Below are 23587 nucleotides of genomic sequence, written 5' to 3'. Positions count from 1 at the left end.
AGTTATGGCAATGTTTATATGTTTATACTTTGGAATACTTGGTGGAGAGATAAGTATATGTTTTTGTTCATTAATTTGGTTAACTATCTTTTGTCCATAACAAACGTTGAATACAGTAAACATAGAATCAACCATACAAAAACTGTGCAATATAAATGACAAAGGTAGAACCCAAAGAATAAACTGAAACAAGCAGCAGTGGGTTGACATAGTGTGAATCAGGTCAAACACATGAGTTCAACACAGGCTTTAAAGGTAGTGATGGAAAAAAAATCTATACATACCACATGTTTCTCCTGAATTAGCTCTCTATCTAGACGCAAGAGCCCATTCAAACAGAGATTATAAAGGCAAAACTTAATATCAAAGCTGCAAAACAGAAAAGACCACCAATAAGAGACCTTTAAAATTGTTATTTTGGGAAGTATCCTACATATAAGTGCCCTTTTACTAAGCTGTGCATGGGACGTTCCTGCACACTAAAGCCATTTTTAATGTGGCTGGAAAATGGTTGCATTTTACATTTTCTCTTTTGATGACTATAGGCTAGATTCACTAAGGCCACGGATTGGATCTGATTCGTGGCCGCGGGGGAGGGGGGGGGGCTGATTCATGAATCGGGCGATCAGAATCACGCCCCCAACCGACTGCATGGATCGCTCACCAGCGATTCCGATGCATGCGCAGACCATCTGTGGATGGTCTGCGCATGCGCTGGCCCTCTGTGGCAGGCAGAGCTGCAAACAAAACTTTTTTCTTGTTTTTTAACTTTTTCGTGAGCCAGTGGTTTTAACCTCATTTTAACCCACGGGTTAAAACCACGTGCTCGTGCTGCGGGGAAAGGCAAGGAGAGTTGGGGCAGAAACAGGGCAGCGAGTCCGGGCAGAAGCAGGGCGGCGAGCGGGGCAGAGAACAGGAACGTTGGGGCAGAGAGCAGGTGGGGCAGAAGCAGGGCGGTGATCGGCACTGAGAGCAGGAGAGTCAGGGCAGGAGAATCCAGGCAGAGAGCAGGAGATGCAGTCGGAAAGCACGAGAGTGACTGGTCCCCAGCAGTCGCTTCTTTTGTTGATCGGCCAGCCCAGTTGGTCTTGCAGATTTCTTTAGTGAATCGCTGCCTGCCTACATTTGCATGCCGTTCCCCCTCATTTGCATGTGCAGATCGGAGGTTGCTCGGCACCAAGGTTAGTGAATCGGGTCGGGGAGCAATCGGGTCGCAAAGTAGCTGGGACACGATCGGTGTCCTTTGTGAATCTAGCCTTATGTGTTTCATTTCCCCTTTAGCACGTGGCCATTAGCATGTGAGCTCTTAACGAGACCCATTTTCTAAGTATTGTGTTTGTCTCACAAAAGACTTCTCCAACTACCTGGCCTTGAGCTCAATAGGCTTTCTTCTACCAGGGAAATAGCTTTTTCATATGCTGGATCAGTTCTTTGGAATTTTTGGTTAGACAGTTTTCAAGAAGGACATCATATTTCACTTTTTGGAAACTTATAAAGACATTATTATTTCAGCAGCGTTATGCTTAACAGTTTTAGATAAAAGACAGATACTTTGAGATAAAGCTAGGAAATTAATTGTGGTAGACAATTTAGCAGATAATTATGTGAAATTATCATAGTAGGGTTTACTTCTATTATTGTTGTGGACGTGGCTTGGACTACTGGCAGACAGACATTTTACTGACATTTGGTGAAATGTCCTTTGTCAAATGTCAGAAACACTCGACACCTCCACCCCACCTGCTGGATCCACCGCACCCATTGCAGCCATCATCATGAGGGGCATCCCCCATATCCTCCTTAGCAAGAACCCCCTGCTGCACCTCTCAGCCGAAGTGAGGGTTACCTGCCCTGTGTGGCCCCAGTGGTTCTAGGGAAGAGCCAGAGGGCCCTTCAATTAGAAAAGAAATGTAGTTGCAAAATTCAATAACAAAGATTGAACTTAAAAAAAGTAATGTGGTCTACCTCAGCCAGTGCCTATGAGGGAGGACAGTTCTTCAGGAAGTCTGTTCTATGCTCATTCACAAGTACCACCTGAGGCAGTCTGTAATTCTTTTCTGATCAAAGAACCTCCTGGTTGCTTCTTAGAAATGCTGGAGCCACACAGGACAGGCAGCCATTTCTAAGAGGTTTGATGGAGTTTCCCTATCCCACAAAGATGTCTGCTAGGGAAAGTACAGTGAGATTCTCCATATGAAGATGGCTGCTACAGGTATGGTAGATCAGTCAGGGAAGGGGTGATTTGTTTCTGACATTTGGCCGATGGACATTTCACCAAATTTCGTTCAAATATCCATTCAGAGAAATGTTCATCGGCCAAATGTCCATCAGCCAAACGTCTGGGGGCTGTTGTAGAACTTGTTTTAATAACTGTACAGTGCTTAACACTAAAGTACACAGTGGTACTATATCAAATTTAATAAATCCTATCCAACCAAGCACTAAGTCCGAAAGATTTTCAATATGGAAACTAATGCTTTTGTAACAATATTATTATTAATGTAACAGTGAAACATATTGATGCAGGTAAAAGTAATCATTCTAAGCCCCTGTGAAAGACTAGAGATTTGAAATGTACCTTTCGATATGAGGCTGAAAGCTTTTTATAGGATTTTATTGTTCAGTCAAATGAGGACAATTATAACTAGGGCTTCTGATTTTAGGTTTAACCAAAAAAATCCTCCTTGCAAAAAAAATTACAAGTGAGGAAAACACGCAGATCATAATTCACATTATTCTTTTCGAGCCAGTGCAGCACTTAGAAACAAGAAAAATACTGTAAAATGATTTAACACACAGTAAAAAAAAAAAAAAAGAAAAGAAGGGAATATTATGATCTGAAATGTATTTATGCCCCCTTTAACTAAGCCACGGGAGTGAGTGTCGCGTGGCAAATGCTCTGATGCCCATTCAATCCCTAAGAGCGTCAGAGCATTTAACACGGGCTATCGGGCTTAGTAAAAGAGGGGTTATTTACAATGGCTTGATATACCATGGATTGCACAGGATGGGTAACAAAAATCAATTCTTGAATTCTTTCAAATGATATAAAGGTTGCCAAAATGTGTGCACCAAATTTTGGGCATGAGCCAGCGATGCACATGCAAAATAATCACTTATTGAGCCAATTAACACCAATTATTGGTGTTACTTGGCAATCATTCGGATTTGCGCATGCTTGTGCCTATAAGCTATTCTGTAAAGTATGTGCCAAAATTGTATCATGGCAATCAAAAAGGGGGTGTTGCCATGGGAGGGGCATGGGCGGAACAAGGGCATTTCTAAAATTTAGGTGAGATGTTACTGAATTTCGGGGTTGCATGCTTAACTTGCACGCCAGGATTTACACCAGGTTTCATTTACTATAAGTCCATGTGCCCAAAGTTGGTTGTGAGAATTGGCACTAAGCTGTCTTGCATTAATAGATCTTGAGCGACTGGTTCTCTTTTCTATCTGGAAACTGTAGTCCCTTCCTTTATCTCCTTTCTGGTTATATTATTACCATATAAACGGCTTTGATCTGCGAGTTAGAAAAAGATGGTATAGAAAATCTAAATAAACCATAAACCATATTTTAGAGAAGGTGCTTGGTGCCAAGCACCTTTTATAGAATGTGATTTCAACGTGGATCTTTCTGGCACTTAACTATTGATGCCATTTACTGAATCCAGTCCCATAAATCATCTGATGGAACCCTACTAGAGCAGTTCCTGTTCTGTCTCTTCTGTCTTAAACTGAGGGTACTGAGTGGTTAACCACATCGAATGCAACAGATTAGTTCAGCAGTAACAAATTCAAACCTTGCCTCTTATTCCAACACCACCATATCTCATCTGTGACTCAGTTCTTTATGGAAGTCTTTTTTGTAGCATGGTGTCCCTTTCAGTTTCAATTGTTAGGGGGGGGGGGTGGACCATCATTGGAATCTCTGAAACATGGTGGAATGAGGAAAGCAAATGGGATACAGCACTGCCGGGGTACAAGCTCTATCGCCAGGACAGGTCAGGACAGAAAGGAGGTGGAATAGCACTATACATAAAAGAAAGCATACAATCAACAAGAATGGACACAGCGGAGACGACCAACAAGCTAGAATCACTATGGGTTAAAATACCAGGAAGGAAAGGGCCTGAAATAAAGATAGGCCTATACTATCGTCCACCCGGACAAACCGGAGACATCGATGAAGAAATGGAAGCCGAGATGAAGCGAGAATGCAAAGGCGGTAACACGGTTATTATGGGAGACTTCAACTACCCTAGGATAGACTGGAGTCTCGGAAGCTCAAGATGCGCTAGGGAGACAGAATTTCTGAAGGCTGTACAAGATTGCTTCATGGAACAGCTTGTTAGAGAACCGACAAGAGAAAATGCCACTCTGGATCTAATCCTAAATGGGCTAAGGGGACCTGCAAAGGAAGTGGAAGTAATGGGACCGTTGGGAAACAGCGATCATAATATGATCAAGTTCAAGATGGAAGTAGGAATACTGAAAGGAAAGAGAACCATAGCGACAACTTTTAACTTCAGGAAGGGTAACTACGAAGCAATGAGGGGAATGGTAAAGAAGAAACTTAGGAACACTTCCCAAAAATGGCAGACGGTAGAACATGCCTGGTCCTTTTTCAAGGACACGGTGAGCGAGGCGCAAAATCTATATATCCCCAAATTCAGAAAAGGGTGCAACAAGAGTCGAATAAAAGACCCGGCGTGGATAACTAAAATAGTGAAGGAAGTGATAAGCAATAAGAAAAATTCATTCAGAAAATGGAAAAGGGACAAAACTGAGGTAAACTGGAGAGAGCACAGGAAGTATCAAAAAGAATGTCACCGTGTGGTACGAAAAGCCAAAAGAGAGTATGAAGAGAGACTAGCCAGGGAAGCACAAAATTTCAAACCGTTCTTTAGATATGTTAAAGGGAAACAGCCGGCTAGGGAGGAGGTGGGACCACTGGATGACGGAGACAGGAAGGGAGCGGTGAAGGAAGAGAAAGAGGTCGCAGAAAGACTTAACATGTTCTTTTCATCTGTATTCACAAACGAAGACACAACCAACATACCGGAACCTGATCAATTCTTCAATGGAAATCAAGCACAAAAGTTAACATCCATAGAAGTGAGCCTTGATGATGTGCGCAGACAGATAGAAAAACTAAAAACTGACAAATCGCCGGGTCCGGATGGAATCCATCCAAGGGTGCTGAAGGAACTAAAAGAGGAAATAGCGGAACTACTACAGCAAATTTGCAACCTGTCTCTGAAAACAGGTGTGATTCCGGAGGATTGGAAGATAGCCAACGTTACGCCCATCTTTAAAAAGGGATCAAGAGGAGACCCGGGAAACTACAGACCGGTGAGTCTGACCTCTGTTCCGGGGAAAATGGCGGAAGCACTAATAAAAGAAAAAATTGATGAACATTTTGAAAAACACGAACTTCTGATAACCAGCCAACATGGTTTCTGCAGGGGGAGATCGTGTCTGACCAACTTATTGCACTTCTTCGAGGGAATTAACAAACAGATGGACAAAGGAGACCCCATAGACATCATATACCTAGATTTCCAGAAAGCCTTTGACAAAGTGCCTCATGAACATCTACTCCGGAAACTGAAGAACCATGGGGTGGACGGAGCCGTGCATAGATGGATCAGAAACTGGTTAGCGGGTAGGAAACAGAGGGTAGGGGTGAAGGGACACTACTCAGACTGGAGGAAAGTCACGAGTGGTGTCCCGCAGGGCTCAGTGCTCGGGCCACTGTTATTTAATATATTCATAAATGATCTAGAAACAGGAACAAAGAGTGAGATAATAAAATTTGCGGACGACACCAAACTATTTAGTGGAGCTCGGACAAAGGAAGACTGTGAAAAATTGCAAAGGGACTTGGACAAATTGGGAGAATGGGCAGAGAGATGGCAGATGAAGTTCAATGTTGAGAAATGTAAAGTATTGCATGTGGGAATCAGAAACCCGAGGCACAGCTATACGATGGGAGGGATGTTATTGAATGAGAGTACCCAAGAAAGGGACTTGGGGGTAATGGTGGACATGACAATGAAGCCGACGGCACAGTGCGTAGCGGCCGCCAAGAGAGCGAATAAAATGCTGGGGATAATCAAGAAGGGTATTACAACAAGAACGAAAGAAGTTATCCTGCCGCTGTACCGGGCAATGGTGCGTCTGCATCTTGAGTACTGCGTCCAGTATTGGTCACCATACCTTAAGAAGGATATGGTGTTACTCGAGAGAGTTCAGAGGAGAGCGACACGACTGATTAAGGGGATGGAAAACCTTTCATACGCTGAGAGATTGGAGAAACTGGGTCTCTTTTCCCTGGAGAAGAGAAGACTTAGAGGGGATATGATAGAGACTTACAAGATCATGAAGGGCATAGAGAGAGTAGAGAGGGACAGATTCTTCAAACTTTCAGAACATAAAAAAACAAGAGGGCATTCGGAAAAGTTGAAAGGGGACAGATTCAAAACAAATGCTAGGAAGTTCTTCTTTACCCAACGTGTGGTGGACACCTGGAATGCGCTTCCAGAGGACGTTATAGGGCAGCGAACGGTACTGGGGTTTAAGAAAGGATTGGACAATTTCCTGTTGGAAAAGGGGATAGAGGGGTATAGATAAAAGATTACTGCACAGGTCCTGGACCTGATGGGCCGCCGCGTGAGCGGACTGCTGGGCGCGATGGACCTTAGGTCTGACCCAGCGGAGGCATTTCTTATGTTCTTATGTTCTTACTGGGAGATTAAGGTCAATTCAGCCAGTGGTCAGCTGGTCAGGGCATCTTTTTCTTAAAAACTTGGATGTAATTGAAACAAGTTTAGGAAAAAACATTCTTTTTGGACTTGAACATGTTTTCCTGTTCTATTATCGTTAAAAAATGTCCTCATTTTGGGCTCACCTTAGTCCTACTCAAAACAAGCCAATAACATGCCCCCTTGTTATTTTGACAAACTTAATGGTAAGAATTAAATTCTGCTTTTCTGAAAATTGTGATTTAATTTGGGGGGAGGGGGCAGATGTATGTGTTTTGGGCTGTTTTGAGATGTCTATCTGCTTCAGAAATGAGCACCTATGTTCTCACATAAAAACGAATCAAAACACATGTAGTAAGACATGGTGGAAGCAGCATTATGCTGTTTGGAATGCTTTGCAGAATTGGGAACAGGGAAGTTTATAAAGACTAAGGCAGGGTTGGATAGTTCAAAGTACAAGTAGACTGTGGGGGAAGCACTATTCCACCTGTAACTAGGAAAAAGATTCACTTTTCAACATGACAATGGTCCTAACGACAAAGCAGTAGAAACAATGGAGTTGCTTAGCAAGAAGAAAGTGAATGACCTCAAGTGGGCCAGTCCTGAATCTGATAGCAAAGCTCTGTCAAAATTGAAGACTGAATTCCACTTACAATCCCAGTCAACCTGAGAGAGCCTGAATTGCAAGGCAACATTGGTAGACACATCCTAACTGACTTTCAGCTGTTATTGCTTCAAAAGGGACTTCCACCAAGTACTAAGTTAGAGGCTTGAAAGTATATGCAATCAAGCTAAATTTTTATTTGCATTTACTTTTCATCTCCCTTAGGATCATCACATCAAGCCACCCTCTACAGATACAAGACCTCCTTCACCACTCCAACCAAAAGCAGCAATAAGAAGAAAGAACACATCTGGACCTTACTAATCCAGCTAAAGTCATTCAGCCTCTACAACAACATTTATCTTGTGACATGTTCCCCATGTGTAAAGATCCCTAAATTGAGAGGTAAAATTACTGCATTACTTGTATAATATTGAAAATATACAGTATTGCTCTGTAGAATAAGAATATAGTCCTTCCTTAATGTTCTAATAAAAATATTATATAGTACTGGTTTATAGTGCAGGTAATGCTATTCCCCAATTAACAAAGCCGTTTATATATTTTAGACAGATACTTATTTTGTACCTGGGGCAATGAAGTGTTAAGTAACTTGCCCAGAGTCACCAGATGCTAAAGTGAGAATCAAACTCGCAACCTCAGGGGTGATGAGGCAGCTGCTTTAACCACTAGGCCACATGTAAACTGCTTTGTTATTTGGAGAATAGCACTATCTGCACTGTAAACCAGTACTGTATAATATTTTAATTAGAACATTAAAGAAGGATTAGATTCATATTCTACAGAGCAAGTTTATTATATTTCATGTTAGTGGAATAGTAGGCCTAGTGGTTAAAGCAGCTGCCTCATCACTCTGAGGTTGTGAGTTTGATTCTCACTTTAGCATCTTGTGACACTGGGCAAGTCACTTAACATTCATTGCCCCAGATATAAAATAAGTATCTGTCTAAAATATGTCAACTGCTTTGACTGTAACCACACAGAAAAAAGCAGTATATTAAATCCCATCCCCTTTTGAATATTTTTATTCTCTTTGGGATCCTTTTATTAAGCCGCGCTAGCGGGGTTAACAGGGCTGTGGAGTCGGAGTCGAGGAGTCGGAGTCGGAGGAAATTTCGGGTACCTGTAGTCGGAGTCGGAGTCAGAAGTACAAAAAACTGAGGAGTCAGAGTCGGAACATTTATCTACCGACTCCATTTTTGAACTTGGCATACCAATCACGAGCGATTCTTTCAGCTATAGCACCCACTATATACACTGGACAAATGTTGCGAGCAGCTTCTGCGGCCTTAGAACCTTGATTAAAAGCAAAAAGAAGGTGCTGTCAAAAATGCTCATTTCTCTCAACTTGACTTTCCATTTTAACGATTTGAAAATTAACCAGTGCTGTGGAGTCGGAGTCGAGGAGTCGGAGTCGGAGGAAATTTTGGGTACCTGGAGTCGGAGTCTGAAGTACAAAAAAACTGAGGAGTCAGAGTCGGAACATTTATCTACCGACTCCACAGCCCTGGGGGTTAACGCGCGTGACTTTTCATCATGCGCTAACCCCCGCGCTGGCCTAAAAACTACCACCAGGGCTCAAGAGGAGGCGGTAGTGGCTAGCGCAGCCAGCAGTTTAGTGTGCGGTATTACGCACGTTAAATTGCTAGTGCGCCTTTGTAAAAGGAGCCCTTTGTTTTTTTCATGATGAACCTGTAGAGTAAGCTGTGTAAGTCAGCAAAATAAAACTCCTGCTATAACTTTGAACTGCAGTTTTAAGACAGCAAAATGTAGAAAATGTACAAACGTGTAAACACCTTTACAAGGCATGGGTTGCATATACAGTAAAACCTTGGACTGCAAGTAACTTGGTTTGCAAGTGTTTTGCAAGACAAACAAAACATTTTATTAAACTTTAACTTGATATACAAGTACATGTAGTATACACACATCACATCATCACAACTGAGCCGATGGTTCTTCTCTCTCTGACGCTGCAGGAGTGTAGTGACTGTTCTAAACGAGCAAAGTCTTGCATTACGAGTACATACAGTATACACGCGTCACATCATCACAGCTGAGCCGATGGTTCTTCTCTCTCTGACGCTGTGATGAAAGTTCTAAACGAGCGAGGCCTTGCAATACAAATACATACAGTATTTTGTATTAAAGTTTTTGGGTTGTGGAACAAATCGTCTGAGTTTCCATTATTTCTTATGGGGAAATTCACTTTGATATATGAGTGTTTTGGATTACAAGCATATTTTCAGAACGAATTATGCTCATAAACCAAGGTTTTACTGTATTTAAAAATGGACCATTCTAAGGAAAATTAGATGAATCCTATGTACTGGGTATTTACATGTACAATATAAAGAGCCCATTGCTGATGTTCCAGAAAAAAGGCTATTCTGGAAAATTTCATGCATCATGAATACATTTACTCCTATGCACTAATAAAATTTCTTTCACAAATCCTGACTTTTCTCCTTCTTTCCTCGTCTTTTCAGTATCTATTTTATTTCATCTAAATAGACTGAGGAAAGAGGACAACCTTAAAACTCCTTATCCTGACCTGGTGATCTTCTGGGTGAAAAATCATGAATTACCCTAAGACTGTATCATATTCTGATGTGGCAAGCTAACCAACTATGAGTCAAATTAGAATGGACCATGGCTTGGATTATTTCTCTTGACAAATTCAAGATAAAACTAAAAACGTTCTTATTTCAAGACGCATACCATAGCCTTTAAATATTTCCTCTTCAACAGCTAGCAAAATTTAACATTAACCGCTTTTAAGAAGTGATCGCCTCTTCTGATGTCATATCCTCCCCCCTTCCATTTTTTCTTTTTTTAATTTTGTTTTTAATGATGTAATTATCGATTCCCCCCTCCCCTTTTACCCTCAAGCTCATATCCATATTTGTAATTTGTCTTTTTAATGTTCATTCTTTCCCCCACTCATAATAAGTATTTTAACCTTTCATTTTTTTAGTATTGTAAACCGGCTAGATGCATGTCTATGGTTGGTATATTAAAATTAATAAAACTTGAAACTTGAACCTGTTTGTTCTCACTAATGTATAATAGTTGAGGAAACAGACCTTAATGTCAAACTAAAATTATATAAAAATACTAAGATGTTGTAGGGCTTGTTTTCTTACCTGTCACATGTAAGCACTTCTGGGAAACAACTAACTTTCACAAAAGTTCTCTCATAGAATTTCTCATCACTGGTTATCGAATGCACTGTAGTGGAGGAACTACAGTCTTCTTTGTCAACTTGGCTAAGGGATTCAAGGCTGGAGGTTGATACTTCCACTACCTGATTAGGTAGTGGAGTCTGTTTATGGTTCTCATTCAAAGAAGGATTGGATGCTCCATCTGCCAATGGCTGTGATGACAAGAATGACTTCAAGTTAATTTATATCAAATTTTATTATGACATTTCAAGGACAGGTCATGAAGAAACATATTATTCTCCATGAAAAAGGAATACAGAAGTGCATTTTAAAAAGTGTTTCTAGTTTTGTCAGAGCACATTAAGCTTTTCTTCAAATATTTTCCCCATCCAATGTCTTTGGGAAAATGTTACATTAAATCAGTGATAAATATTTTGAGAAGGATTTTTTAATTCTTACCCTAAATTTTTGATTGATTGGATAGATGACTTTGGCTTTCTTCGCAAAAGCTGCAATGCCACTGTTCGAGGAAGGGTCATCTTCCTGGCATGAAGAACACATACAATATAATTCAGAGCACAGTCTGACTCATGATTACAGAACTAACCCCCCCCTTTTTTTTTTTTTTACAAAACCGCAGAAGTAGCTTTTAGTGCAGGCCGGCACTCTGAATGCTCTGCGCTGCTCCCGACACTCAAAGCACAGGCCTGTGCTAAAAAACGCTTTTGTGGTTTTGTAAAAGGGGAGGGTGTGTGTGAAAATCTCCAGTATGTATGCCTTTAATGGCATTTATAGAAAAGAAAAAAGAACAAAACCCCACTACACAAACTTGTCAAAACAAACAACAAAAGTGGGGAAAATATAAACGGCCTCTTTTACAAAGCCGTGGTAGTGGCTGCGCTGCGCTAACGGCCCCGAAGCCCATAAAGATTTAAAGGGCTTCGGGGCTGTTGCCATGTGGCTTTGTAAAAGAGGCCAAAAGTTTTTTTTTTTAAATGGTCAAACCTATACCAATAATAGTTCTATAATAGACACGTGTCTTAAACATGGCGGCTATTTGTATTTTTTAATGCAAAAATTCATCTGAATAGGATGAAAAAAGATCTCAGAAACCCATTAATGGCTCATGTTGTTACACATGCCTATTACGGTACATGGGGTTGTATTAATCATAGGTCACAGAAAAAAAAAATCTCCTTTATAATGCTGACTTTAAATAAAAGATTGAAGAACAGCTTACCTTAACTGAAAGGTCCTGATCCCAACGGGACCTATTTCACACTCTGCTTTGGCAGGGAATCAGAAGATGGAAACGCTGTTCATGAAAGTAAATCAATGGATCATAACAGTGGCTCTTGGCATTAGGTGCTGTAAAGCGCCTCCATAGGCCCGATTCACATCAAAGGTAGGCGCTGGAAATGTAGGCCTTGAAAACCCTGACCCACATTTCCGGGCCTACCTTTCTCGAAGATGTGATTCACTAAAACGGTGCCGTTGTGTGATTGACACGTGATCAGTGACCACTTTTAAGGTGGCCGACAATGGTGCCATTTAGAGAATCTTGGCCTAAGTTGTTTGCATGTGTGATATTCTGAGGGCTATACTTGATTGAATTTTTTTTTCTTTATTTATGGCTTTGTATTTTTGCTTGGAAATGTACATTTTCTGTGCTGTTTGGTTTGGCTTCACACTGAGAAAAGCACTAGGACATGCTACTGGTTTGCTTTCACACCAGAAAAAAGTACTAAATTATTTGTTTGTGATATTCTGAGGGCTTCATCTTGATATGTTTTGTGCATGAATAATTAGCACTAAAATTATTGTCTTGACTAAAACATCACTGGTATTGAGCTGATGTTTGACTTTCTGTGCATAATGCAGAACCCAGCATGCCTTACAAGTCATACTTTTATTGATGTTCTTTCAATCAAAATAAAAGTTAGAAAAACCCACTACAGGCTTAAAATGTTTATTTGCACTACCTTAGGCCCATAAAATTGCATAAAATCATCTTTCTGCTTTGAGCAGGGAGATGCGGTGAGAGAATGCGGATGACAAATGCAGGGATGATGAGGGGACAGAGATGAAAAGTGTGCTTCACTTCAGTGAAGGGATGGGGGTAAATCGGGGTCTTGAGTGGGGCTTTGATGACAGCTTCAGTAGTTGTAGAACAAGGCTAGAGCTGAGCAGAAGACTTCTATAGTCTGTGCTCTGAAAATGGCAAGGACAAATCAAGATCAAGTATGCATAAGTAGTATCATATCATACCTTATGTTATCAGTTTATTTTGTCAGACAGATTGGATGGACTATACAAGTCTTTATCTAATGTCACTATGTTTTATGCGTTTGATATCTGTATCTCCTATGATATGTGCAGTTTAGTTACCTGTAAGTGATGAGGACAGTGATGAGGAGGTCTTTCTCGTGTGCTAAGCCCAGTTTTAGAATGGCCATCAAAAAGGGCTTGTTTCCATTGTTGAATATATACATCTATGCATTATATTGCTGTGTGCATTAATGTTAGCATTAGTGTATGGCCATTGAAAAAAAAATCACTGCGGGAACACTTGTCACCTCCTATTTAGAAGGCACTAATGGTTCCAACATCATTTAGAATTCTGGTACAATCCCTTATACTAAATCAACTTGATTACTATAATAGTGCCTATTTGGCAATTTCCCAGAAGAATACAGTGGTGCCTCGCATAACGGACGCCTCGCACAGCGAACGCTGCGCACAACGAACTTTATGTCTTGATCCGTACAACGAACTTCGTTTCACACAACGAAGTCGCCCGAGCTGCATCCTTCCGCGCAGGCACTGCGCTTAACTGCCCTCTCTCCGCCTGGTTCCCTCTTGCCCCCCCCCCCCGACTCCCCGACACGATCGGGGCAAAAAGGAGCCCAAGCCCTCTTGCCCCGCCGATTCCCCAACTCCCCACACAATATCGGGCCAGGAGGGAGCCCAAGTCCTCCTGGCCACGGCGACCCCCTAACCCCACCCTGCACTACATTACGGGCAGGAGGGATCCCAGGCCCTCCTGCCCTCGACGCAAACCCCCCCTCCCCCCAACGACCGCCCCCCCCAAGAACCTCCGACCGCCCCCCCAGCCGACCCGCGACCCCCCTGGCCGACCCCCACGACACCCCCAACCCCCTTCCCCGTACCTTTCTGTAGTTGGCCGGACAGACGGGAGCCAAACCCGCCTGTCCGGCAGGCAGCCAACGACGGAATGAGGCCGGATTGGCCCATCCGTCCCAAAGCTCCGCCTACTGGTGGGGCCTAAGGCGCCTGGGCCAATCAGAATAGGCCCGGGAGCCTTAGGTCCCTCCTGGGGGCGGGGCCTGAGGCACATGGGCCCAACCCGACCATGTGCCTCAGACCCTGCCCCCAGGAGGGACCTAAGGCTCCCGGGCCTATTCTGATTGGCCCAGGCGCCTTAGGCCCCACCAGTAGGCGGAGCTTTGGGACGGATGGGCCAATCCGGCCTCATTCCGTCGATGGCTGCCTGCCGGACAGGCGGGTTTGGCTCCCGTCTGTCCGGCCAACTACAGAAAGGTACGGGGAAGGGGGTTGGGGGTGTCGTGGGGGTCGGCCAGGGGGGTCGCGGGTCGGCTGGGGGGGCGGTCGGAGGTTCTTGGGGGGGGCGGTCGTTGGGGGGAGGGGGGGTTTGCGTCGAGGGCAGGAGGGCCTGGGATCCCTCCTGCCCGTAATGTAGTGCAGGGTGGGGTTAGGGGGTCGCCGTGGCCAGGAGGACTTGGGCTCCCTCCTGGCCCGATATTGTCGGGGAGTTGGGGAATCGGCGGGGCAAGAGGGCTTGGGCTCCCTTTTGCCCCGATCGTGTCGGGGAGTCGGGGGGGCAAGAGGGCTTGAGCTCCCTCTTGCCCCGATCGTGTCGGGGAGTCGGGGGGGGCAAGAGGGCTTGAGCTCCCTCTTGCCCCGATCGTGTCGGGGAGTCGGGGGGGGCAAGAGGGCTTGAGCTCCCTCTTGCCCCGATCGTGTCGGGGAGTCGGGGGGGCAAGAGGGCTTGAGCTCCCTCTTACCCCGATCGTGTCGGGGGTGCCAGGGACCACACGGAGTCACCCACCGTACCACCCGATTCGGGTAAGCGCAGGTATCGGTGGGTGGCTTATTTGCGGGGGGGTGCCTTATTTTACATTTTTTTCTAAAAAGGGGGGGCTGTCTTATTTGATGGCCCTGCCTTATCATCGGGGAAACACGGTAGAAAAAAAAAAAAAAAATGAACAGTTAAGTCCCAGTTTTTGCCGCTGAGACTCTGCCCTCTCACTGTAAAATTAGACTCTACTTAGTCTGTCTTTAAATTTAAAAAATGTGTGTTGTTTTAAAAAACAATTATGTTTTTAGATGTATCTAAATAAAAATAATAACCAAAAATTTATCTTTTTTTATGTCATCTTAGCATATTTTATGCTACAGAACGAATTATTTTTTTTAACATGTATTGTTATGGGAAAACGCGTTTCACACAACGAACGTTTCACATAACAAACTTGCTCCTGGAACGGATTAAGTTCGTTGTGTGAGGCACCACTGTATGCGGTGATTACAACTGCTGCAAAATGCGGCGGTCAAGCTAATTTTGGGGTTGAAGAAGTTCGATCATGTAACACCTTCCTACCGACTTCTGCATTGGCTGCCGATGGAGGCACGTGTGAAGTTTAAGTTTGGATGTTTTTGCTTTAAGGTACTATTCGGTTTAGCCCCTAAATATATAACTGACCTTTTCTCTTTCTCAACCAACAGACAAAAGATAATGCCAGCGTATTAGCTGATAAGAGCATCCACACCCATTTTCCACCACTAACGTGCCCCCTTTCCCCCCCAAATAAAATCATAAATAATGAGCTCTTAGTGAGTTAAGGAGGCAAAACTAACACAGAACACTTTAGTGTGACCCACGGTAGGCCATTTTTGATGCGTTAGGTATATGCTAGCATCTAATGCAGTTTAATAAAAGGGCCCCTAATTTAGCTGACAAAGCCCAGATATTTCCAGTGCTATGCAGGACATATTTTCAGGTCCTGAAACTTTGAATTGGGTCCCAGCTATTACAGTTGTCTATCAGGCAATACAGTTTCCAGCCTTTATTGCCTCTGACTTGATTTTATAGCTCAGGATTTCTCTCATTCTTTGGTCTCTTCTATTCCTTTTATTTATTTATTTCAAGCACTTATTACCCACCTAACACCTAGATGGTTTAAAACATAAAATAATATACCATAATATAATAATAAAACATAAAATAATACAAATACAATCATCAAAACAAACTCTCTTTGGTATCCTCCCCTTTGTTTCTTTTTTGTTTCAGCTGTCTCTTCTGTCATTATTTTCTTCATTGGTGGATATTTTAATACTCCACTTACTTTTCCTTCTCAAAGTCTTTCTACCCCTCTCTTCAGATTCTCTCCCCTTTTTTCTGTTCTCCTCCTCCCTTTTATCCCTCTTCCATCTCTCACCTTCCTCATCCAGCATTCTAGTTCCATATTTTCTCTATTTCTCCTATGGGTACTTACCCTCCATGCTTTCTTTCTCTTTCACTTATTCTCCCTGCCTTAATTTGTCATCTTTCTCTGCTCCCTTCTCTCTTCTACTGTCCCACCATAATTCCAATGCCATTTCCCTCTTCCACAATCTAATCAGCTGCTTCTTCAACTTTCCATATTGCCCTACTCTTTTCCAGTTCAATCATCCTTCCCTGCATTTTACCAATTTTCTCTTCCTTCCCCTCCACCAGTTACATCCTCTTTTTCCAGTGCTTTCTCCTCTTGCCCTTCACCCTACAGTTGTTCCCTCCTTATATTTCCATTCTATTTCCATTAGTCACCCTTTCCTTGATTCCACCACTCCCATATGCTTCGCCCCTGTGGTTCTGCAACTCATGCACTTCTTTTCTACCTTCTGTAGATCTTGAAAGGGGCTATGTGAGGATTACACCCCCCCCCCACTGAAAACCTATATAGTGAAATATAGGTATGAAGCAGAGATCTCAAAGTCCCTCCTTGAGGGCTGCAAAGCAATCGGGTTTTCAGGATTTCCCCAATGAATATGCATTGAAATCGGTGCATGCACATAAATCTCATGCATATTCATTGGGGAAATCCTGAAAACCCGACTGGATTGCGGCCCTCAAAGAGGGACTTTGAGATCCCTGGTATAAAGAATATTGTTCTAATATATCAGCTAAGACTTGCTATGGTAGAAAGCTAGCACTCTGCCCTAGAAAACATCCTTACTTGAAGATAAAGGGTTTTTATGACATTATGACCTTATGATAGAAATCTCCCTGAAGCTTCAGTTACTGTATATTATATGTTTCTAGTTGTGTGTGTGCCTGGTGTGTTTCTCCTCTCTCTCTTAGCAACTCGGTGAGAATTCCCCTACTAAGACCAGGGGGTGGGAGGTGGCTCCTGGGTAAGTGATATTCACTTTCCAACACTTCTAACTGTTGTAGGACTAGAAATTTGCACTATATATGTACTGGATTCATTAGGCATACGGGAGAAAGCAACTTACTTCCAAAAACAAGTGTTCTTTAGAAATTCGAGTTCTTAATTTTTTATCCATTGTTTCTGAGCCATTCCCACCGAGATGTCCCTTTACTTCTGAATCATGGTTTTCCAAAAGTCTTCTGGAATCCTCATTCTGTGTACCAGCATGAAAAGGAAAAATTTTGAAAAAAAAAAATAAGCTTGAGGCAGGATATGTGTGCTGGAAGGGAAGGAAGTGCTGAGAAACATTTTCATCAACAATTTTTCAAGTGATCTATTATTACATAAAGTTTAATCTGTACTTCAGAAATTTAGGGCTCATTTTACAAAATCGCAATAGAGGTTTCTACTATAGGCCGGCAAGATAAATGCTCCGATGCTCATAGGGTATCAAACTTACAGAATCAAACTTACCATATATATTCAAATATAAACTGAGATTTTGGGAGTAAGAAAAATGGCACATATTCGAGTCATTCCCAGATGTGTACCCCTGCCCCACTCCTGGACCCATTGCAGGCCTCCACCGGGTCTGCCTTAAGGCCTCGTGGTCTAGCAGTGAGTTGGGACAGGAGCAACCCCTCCTATGTCATGTTCTGGTTGGCTCTACACCACCCCACCTCCCTTCTGCCTCTTGCACCTGAAAGGACTACCGTGGTCCAGCGGTGAACTGAGGCAAGAGTGATTCTCCTATGCTCCTGCCCCATGCAGTGTTGCTAAAGGTAATGGTTGCCACGAGTTCCCATGGCAGCCTTGCACGTTCCCTGGAACTGGGTAACTTGGCATTTCTAGTTCCCTTCCGTAAAGGAACCCTGGCTGGCTGATATCTTAATTCTGAACAAGCAGATGTTGGTAAGGGCTAGCAATTAAGAAACTTCTCCAGGGATACAAGAGTTCAGGCTTCACATACCAGACAGGCAAAGTATTCAGGACTTCCCTAATGAATAGGCATGAGATAGATTTGGAGGTGGTATTCATGGAAATCTATCTCATGCCTATTCATTAGGGCTATCCTAAAAACCTAGCCTATTTATGATACTCGAGCCCTGAAATCCTGCATCCCTGCTCTACAGCACAGGTACGCAGTTTTAATCTTTGAGAACCCCAGGCAGGTTTTCAAGATATACACAATGAATATGTATGAGACAGATTTGCATATCAATGAGATAGATTTGCATGCACTATATCCTAGGGGATGACATGTGGTTACAACTGAGATTCCATCATGTTTGGCTGTCTCTGTGATTAGCATGGTGGAAACTTGACAACCAGCCTTTAAGCCAGTGATGTTCAATGTCGGTCCTTGAGGGCTGCAACCCAATCGGATTTTCAGAGTGAACATGCATAAGATCTATTTGCATACACCGTCACAATTGTATGTAAATAGATCTCATGCATATTCTTTGGGAAAATCCTGAAAATCTGAAATTGAGCTCCCTTAGTTTAAGCACTGGCGACTGGAGCCCTCAGAGTGGCGAGTGCAGCTCTGGCCACCTTATTGGTCAGAATGGATGCCATCATTCACTGTGTTACTGGGCATAATCATTGCGGATATCCTAAAACCTGACTTGTCTTCAGCTCTCGAGGACTGGAGTTGCCTACTCCTGCTCTATCTACAGCATCTCCCTTTCTTATCACCCCAAGGACAGCCCTGTATCAGGTCCTATAAGCATGCTGTTCCATGTTCATGTGACAGGAACAAATGATTAAGTATGGGGTAAAAAAAGAAGCAGGCCAAACAAAATCTAAATATGAAGTCTTTAATAAGGGTACTCCCACGAACACTAGGATGTGCCCAATGTGGCTGTGTTTCACCTATATAGCCGCATCAGGGGCAAACTAAAACCAAATGAAAAACAGAAATAAAAACCACAAGTCAGAAAATAAGACATTCATAATACATATATCATTCCAAAACCTGTGATTATACCCAATTTCAAATAATAAAGACACCGGAGATAAATATAAATTGCATACTTACTTTCTACCAGTTTAAAACTGAACATAATATGTACTGTACACAAAAGGGAAATTAAAAGCTTACCCTGCTGGTGAAAGGTACGCTAAAAACAGTAAAATAAGTGATTACAAAAATGTTTTTAAAAAGTCACATAGTCTGCATCAACTATACAGTCCATACACCACTTGCATGGACTAGATCAGGGGTGCCCAAAAGGTCGATCGCGATCAAACAGTAGATCGCGAAGGCAACGCAAGTCGATCACAGAGCCCATCCCGGACTCCGTGATAGACTTGCGTTGCCTTCGTGTTCTACCTGCTTCCCAATGCCGTAAAGAGGAAGCTGAAACTTTCTTTTTCTTTCTCCCTGCCCTCCCCCAAGCCACCACCACTGCCATCGGGGAACAGGCCACCACCGCCACCACCATCGGGGAACAGGCCACTGCCACGTTCTGAGCTCTCCCTGCTTCCTCGCCGTTAGGAGGATGCAGAAGCGCCGGGACCAGCCTTCCCCACCCAACGTCAATTCTAACATCAGAGATGAAGTTCCGGGCCAGCCAGGCAGTGATTGGCTGGCCTGGAACTTCTTCTCCGACGTCAGAATTGACGTAGGGTGAGGAAGGTTGGTCGGCCCGACGCTTCTGCATCCTCCTAATGGCGTGGAAGCAGGGAGAGCTCAGAACGTGGCAGTGGCCTGTTCCCCGATGGTGGCGGCGGTGGTGGCCTGTTCCCCGATGGCAGTGGTGGTGGCTTGGGAGAGGGCAGGGAGAAAGAAAAAGAAAGAAAGGGGGGCAGGGAGACAGAAAGAAAGGGGGCATGGAAGAGAAAGACAGGGAGACAGACAGAAAGGGGGCAGGGAGAGAGAAAGACAGACAGACAGAAAGAAAGGGGGGCAGGGAGACAGAAAGAAATAAGGGGGTAGGGAGAAAGAAAGAAAGGGGAGGGGGCAGGGAGAGAGGAAGAAAAAGTTGGAAAAGGGAATGAGGTCTGGAGGAGAGGAAGCATACAGGAGGCTGAAAAGAAAGAATGGATGCACAGTCAGAAGAATAAAGTGCAACCAGAGATTCATGAAATCACCAGACAACAAAGGTAGGAAAAATTATTTTATTTTCAATTTAGTGATCAAAATGTGTCCGTTTTGAGAATTTATATCTGCTGTCTATATTTTGCACTATGGCCCCCTTTTACTAAACTGCAATAGCGTTTTTTAGCGCAGGTAGCTTATGAGCATCGAGAGCAGCGCAGGGCATTCAGTGCAGCTCCCTGCGCTAAAAACTGTTATCGCAGTTTAGTAAAAACGGAGGGGGTATATTTGTCTATTTTTGTATAGTTGTGATGAGGTGGCATTGCATAAAGTCATCTGCCTTGACCTCTTTGAAACTCCCCAGAATATAAATGATAATTAACATTTTCTTTGTATAATCCATGTATAGGCCGCAGCCTATATATGGGGAAATATGATATTATTATGGGGTGGAGTCAGGGGCAGAGTTTGGGCAGGTCTGGGGTGGAGCTTTGGTGGGAGTACTGGGTTGGTATTTGTTAGTCTTAGGGGGTACTTGGCTTGAAAAGATTGAGTAACACTGGTCTAGAGCACCTGATATTCCCAGTTGGTCTCCCAGGTAGTAGCCAAACCTGACCCTGCTTAGCTTACTCAGGGCAGCCAGGCCACAGGCTATTAAAAGGTATAGACGCATACAATATTTATAGAGATGAACTGCAGAAACAAAATCAAGCTGCGTCCAAAATACTGTCTGTTTAGCACATAGGGTGATTATCAACGACACAGTGAATTATTACATAAGCAGCAAAAAGCAGCAGGTTGACAGTGTCAGATTTCTCATTACATCATCTATCATTCACAAGAAAACAAGATGTACTGTTCAGGGTCACATGAAAGGTTCATTGAGCCAATCATCCTGCATTTGATTGTGGGCCACAAGTACCCAACAGGATCCCCAGAGACTAGGTTCATCCTTATTTCTGACTCTCAGGAATAAACAATGGCTTTCACAAATCTCCATGGCTAGTCATGGTTTATGGACCTCTCTGTTTAAGGAACATGTCTAAACGCTTTAAATTCAGCTATGCTAACTACTTTGCTAAAATATCCTCAAGCAAAATTCCAAAGCTTAATTGTGCGTTGAATGGAAAAAAAACCCCACACATAGTTTTCCATTTGTTTTAAATGTACCTTTTAGTTTCATAGAGTGTCCCCTAGTTGTAGTATTTGGAAGGTTAAGCAACTGCTTCCTAGTTGAATTTTTTTAAATTTTTATAAATCTTTATTGATTTTCAAGTAGTAACAGTGCAATACATATGAATCTGAACATATAACAAATCAAGAAAAGTACTTTGAACTTACAAATATTTGAAAGTAATATTTCCTCCCACCCCTTTAGTTAATCAATAATATAAATGCAATTATTCTTCTAATAACCCACTCTTATTTAAAATAATACCACATTCCCACCGCCCTCCCTCCCTTCCTAGTTGAATTTTTAAGGACTTGTTAAAACCCTTCTTTGCTGTTTCTTCTCTATGCTAAAGAACTCAAACCTTTTTGGCTTCCTTTCATAGGGGAGCCATTCCATTCATTTTATTTTGGTTGCCCTTCTCTCTATCTCTTTTTAGATAAGATCAGCGAAATACTATCTTAATCAGAGCAAAGGTTCATTGAGCCTAGCATTCTGTCTTGACAGTGGCCAGTACAAGTTGCAAGTGCTTTGCAGAATCCCCAATACAACAGTATTAGGCTGCTCTAAATAGCTGGGAAATGTGACCATGCCACTCCACTTCTAACAGCTCATCAATGGCTTCCTTATCTCGTGTAGGATAAAATTCAAGATTCTTATTTTCCACTTGGGGCAGCCTAAATATCTGCAGAACCTTATTATTTCATGCTGTCTTTCCAGATCCATTTTTAACAGTCATCCCACCCCTTCCAAGAAAATTCATTAGGGTTTGACGTGGCACTTGGTTTTCAGTTATATAACCAAAAGTTTTGGAAAACATAACTTTTCCACTTCATCATCAGTTTGAAAGCATGGATTTCTTTGTTGTCAGGAATTTAACTAATGTCCTTCTATTTATAGTTTTATCCTTTTCATTATTTCATCTTTTGGCTCTTTTGTTTGTTACATGCATTCATCTGCATTCTTTTAGTCCAATTCTTTTTCTTTTTGAATATCTTATTCACTCTCACCTGATTACCGTATTTTTCAGACCATAAGATGCACCAAACCACAAGACACAGCCACCTGTAGAAGAGGAAAAACCAAGAAAAAAAAATTTAGTTCAGAATTTTTTCTTCTTGGTTTTTTCTTCCTCTACACATAGGTGTGTCTAGTGCTGGGAAGCCCGCAGCCGTCCAAAGCCCGCAGCCTGAAGCCACCCACAGCCCCCCTGGTACATTTTTTAGTGGTGATTGTCTAGCACGGTCTCCTGGACGGCAGCCTTTGTCTTAGAAGAGCGACGCACAACGCAGAAGCGCAACCTTTGCGCTTCCTGCCTGGTCCCGCACTGCTCTGTAATTGGCTGCAGGCAGGAACAACAAAGGTCATGCTCCTGCGTTGTGCGTAGCTCTTCTAAGACAAAGGCAGCCGTCCAGGAAATCGCTCTGGACCACTGCCTCTAAAAAAGGCGCAGTGTATTTGGTCCCTTTTTTGGGGTGGAAAATAGTGGTCCGAAAAATACGGTAAATTGTATAATGATTTGTAATCTGTTTTCTTATCTTCCGATTCCTCCCTGCCCCACCGCCGACAAGCCTTCCTCCCCAATGTCAATTCTAACATCAGAGAGAAAGTTCCGGGCAAGCCAAGCAGCGATTGGCTGGCCCAGAACCTTCTCTCCGATGTCAGAAATGACATTGGGGAGAAAGAAGGCTTGTGGGCTGGCCGCGTGCAGGTGCTGCACGTGCCTGGCCCGTCCCTGTTGTTGCTGCTGCGGGGGTTGGGAATGGAGCATGTCAGGAATCGGCGGCAGCTTCAGCGGGGGTGGGGGGGGGACAGGCAGGGAGAGATCCTAGGCAGCGGGCAGCCTGCGTACCCCCAACAGGCGGCCTGTGTACCCCCTGGGGTATGTGTACCACAGGTTGAGAAACACTGCTCTGGGCTGATAGGCCCTTGTGCAGTAGTGACATAGTGGAGCTGTATACTGCATAGCAAAAGGCAATAGAAAACTACTCCTGTACTCTGCCTTTGACATGAATCCTGCCTCCTGAGGTGCCTACTGGCTCTTAATGCCACTGCCGACGTTAGCCACACCTACAGTGGTGTTAGGCGCCGGTAGGCACATCCAGAGGCACAAATTCAGCACTATTTGTTTAGGTGCTGTAGACACCTTTAAATTTTATTTAAGTACTATTTGAAATGGCGTTTCCCTCAACTTAGGTGCCAGTAAGGTGCATACTGGTGCCTACGTTAAGGCACAGTTTATAGAATTTCCCCCCCAATGCCATCTTTAGGCATGACCATTTAGACTGGCTTTTGACATGGCATAAGTGCTCGTGCTTGAAGTTAGGGGCATTGAAGTGAGGCAAGCTAGTAGCTGGCCACAGCG

The 23587-nt window shown here is 43.2% G+C and overlaps 1 protein-coding gene across 2 annotated transcripts in view; it reads right to left on the bottom strand.

Moving 5' to 3' along the window:
- Positions 1–23587, bottom strand: part of EVC (EvC ciliary complex subunit 1) — a 140868-nt gene that overhangs the window by 109690 nt on the left and 7591 nt on the right. Inside the window, exons 2-6 of one of the 2 annotated variants that reach the window (XM_033949488.1) lie at positions 22233–22287; positions 17094–17222; positions 11013–11096; positions 10536–10765; positions 285–369 (exon numbers count right to left, since the gene is read on the bottom strand). In XM_033949488.1, coding sequence (XP_033805379.1) covers positions 285–369; positions 10536–10765; positions 11013–11096; positions 17094–17222; positions 22233–22287 — 583 coding nt within the window. The remainder of the gene's footprint in view (positions 1–284; positions 370–10535; positions 10766–11012; positions 11097–17093; positions 17223–22232; positions 22288–23587) is intronic. The other variant, XM_033949478.1, reaches the window with a different exon arrangement.

Source organism: Geotrypetes seraphini, chromosome 1, assembly GCF_902459505.1.
Source record: "Geotrypetes seraphini chromosome 1, aGeoSer1.1, whole genome shotgun sequence".
Lineage (NCBI taxonomy): Eukaryota > Metazoa > Chordata > Amphibia > Gymnophiona > Dermophiidae > Geotrypetes > Geotrypetes seraphini.
The sequence above is the reverse complement of the archived record's forward strand: the minus strand, read 5'-3'. Positions and strand labels throughout refer to the sequence as shown.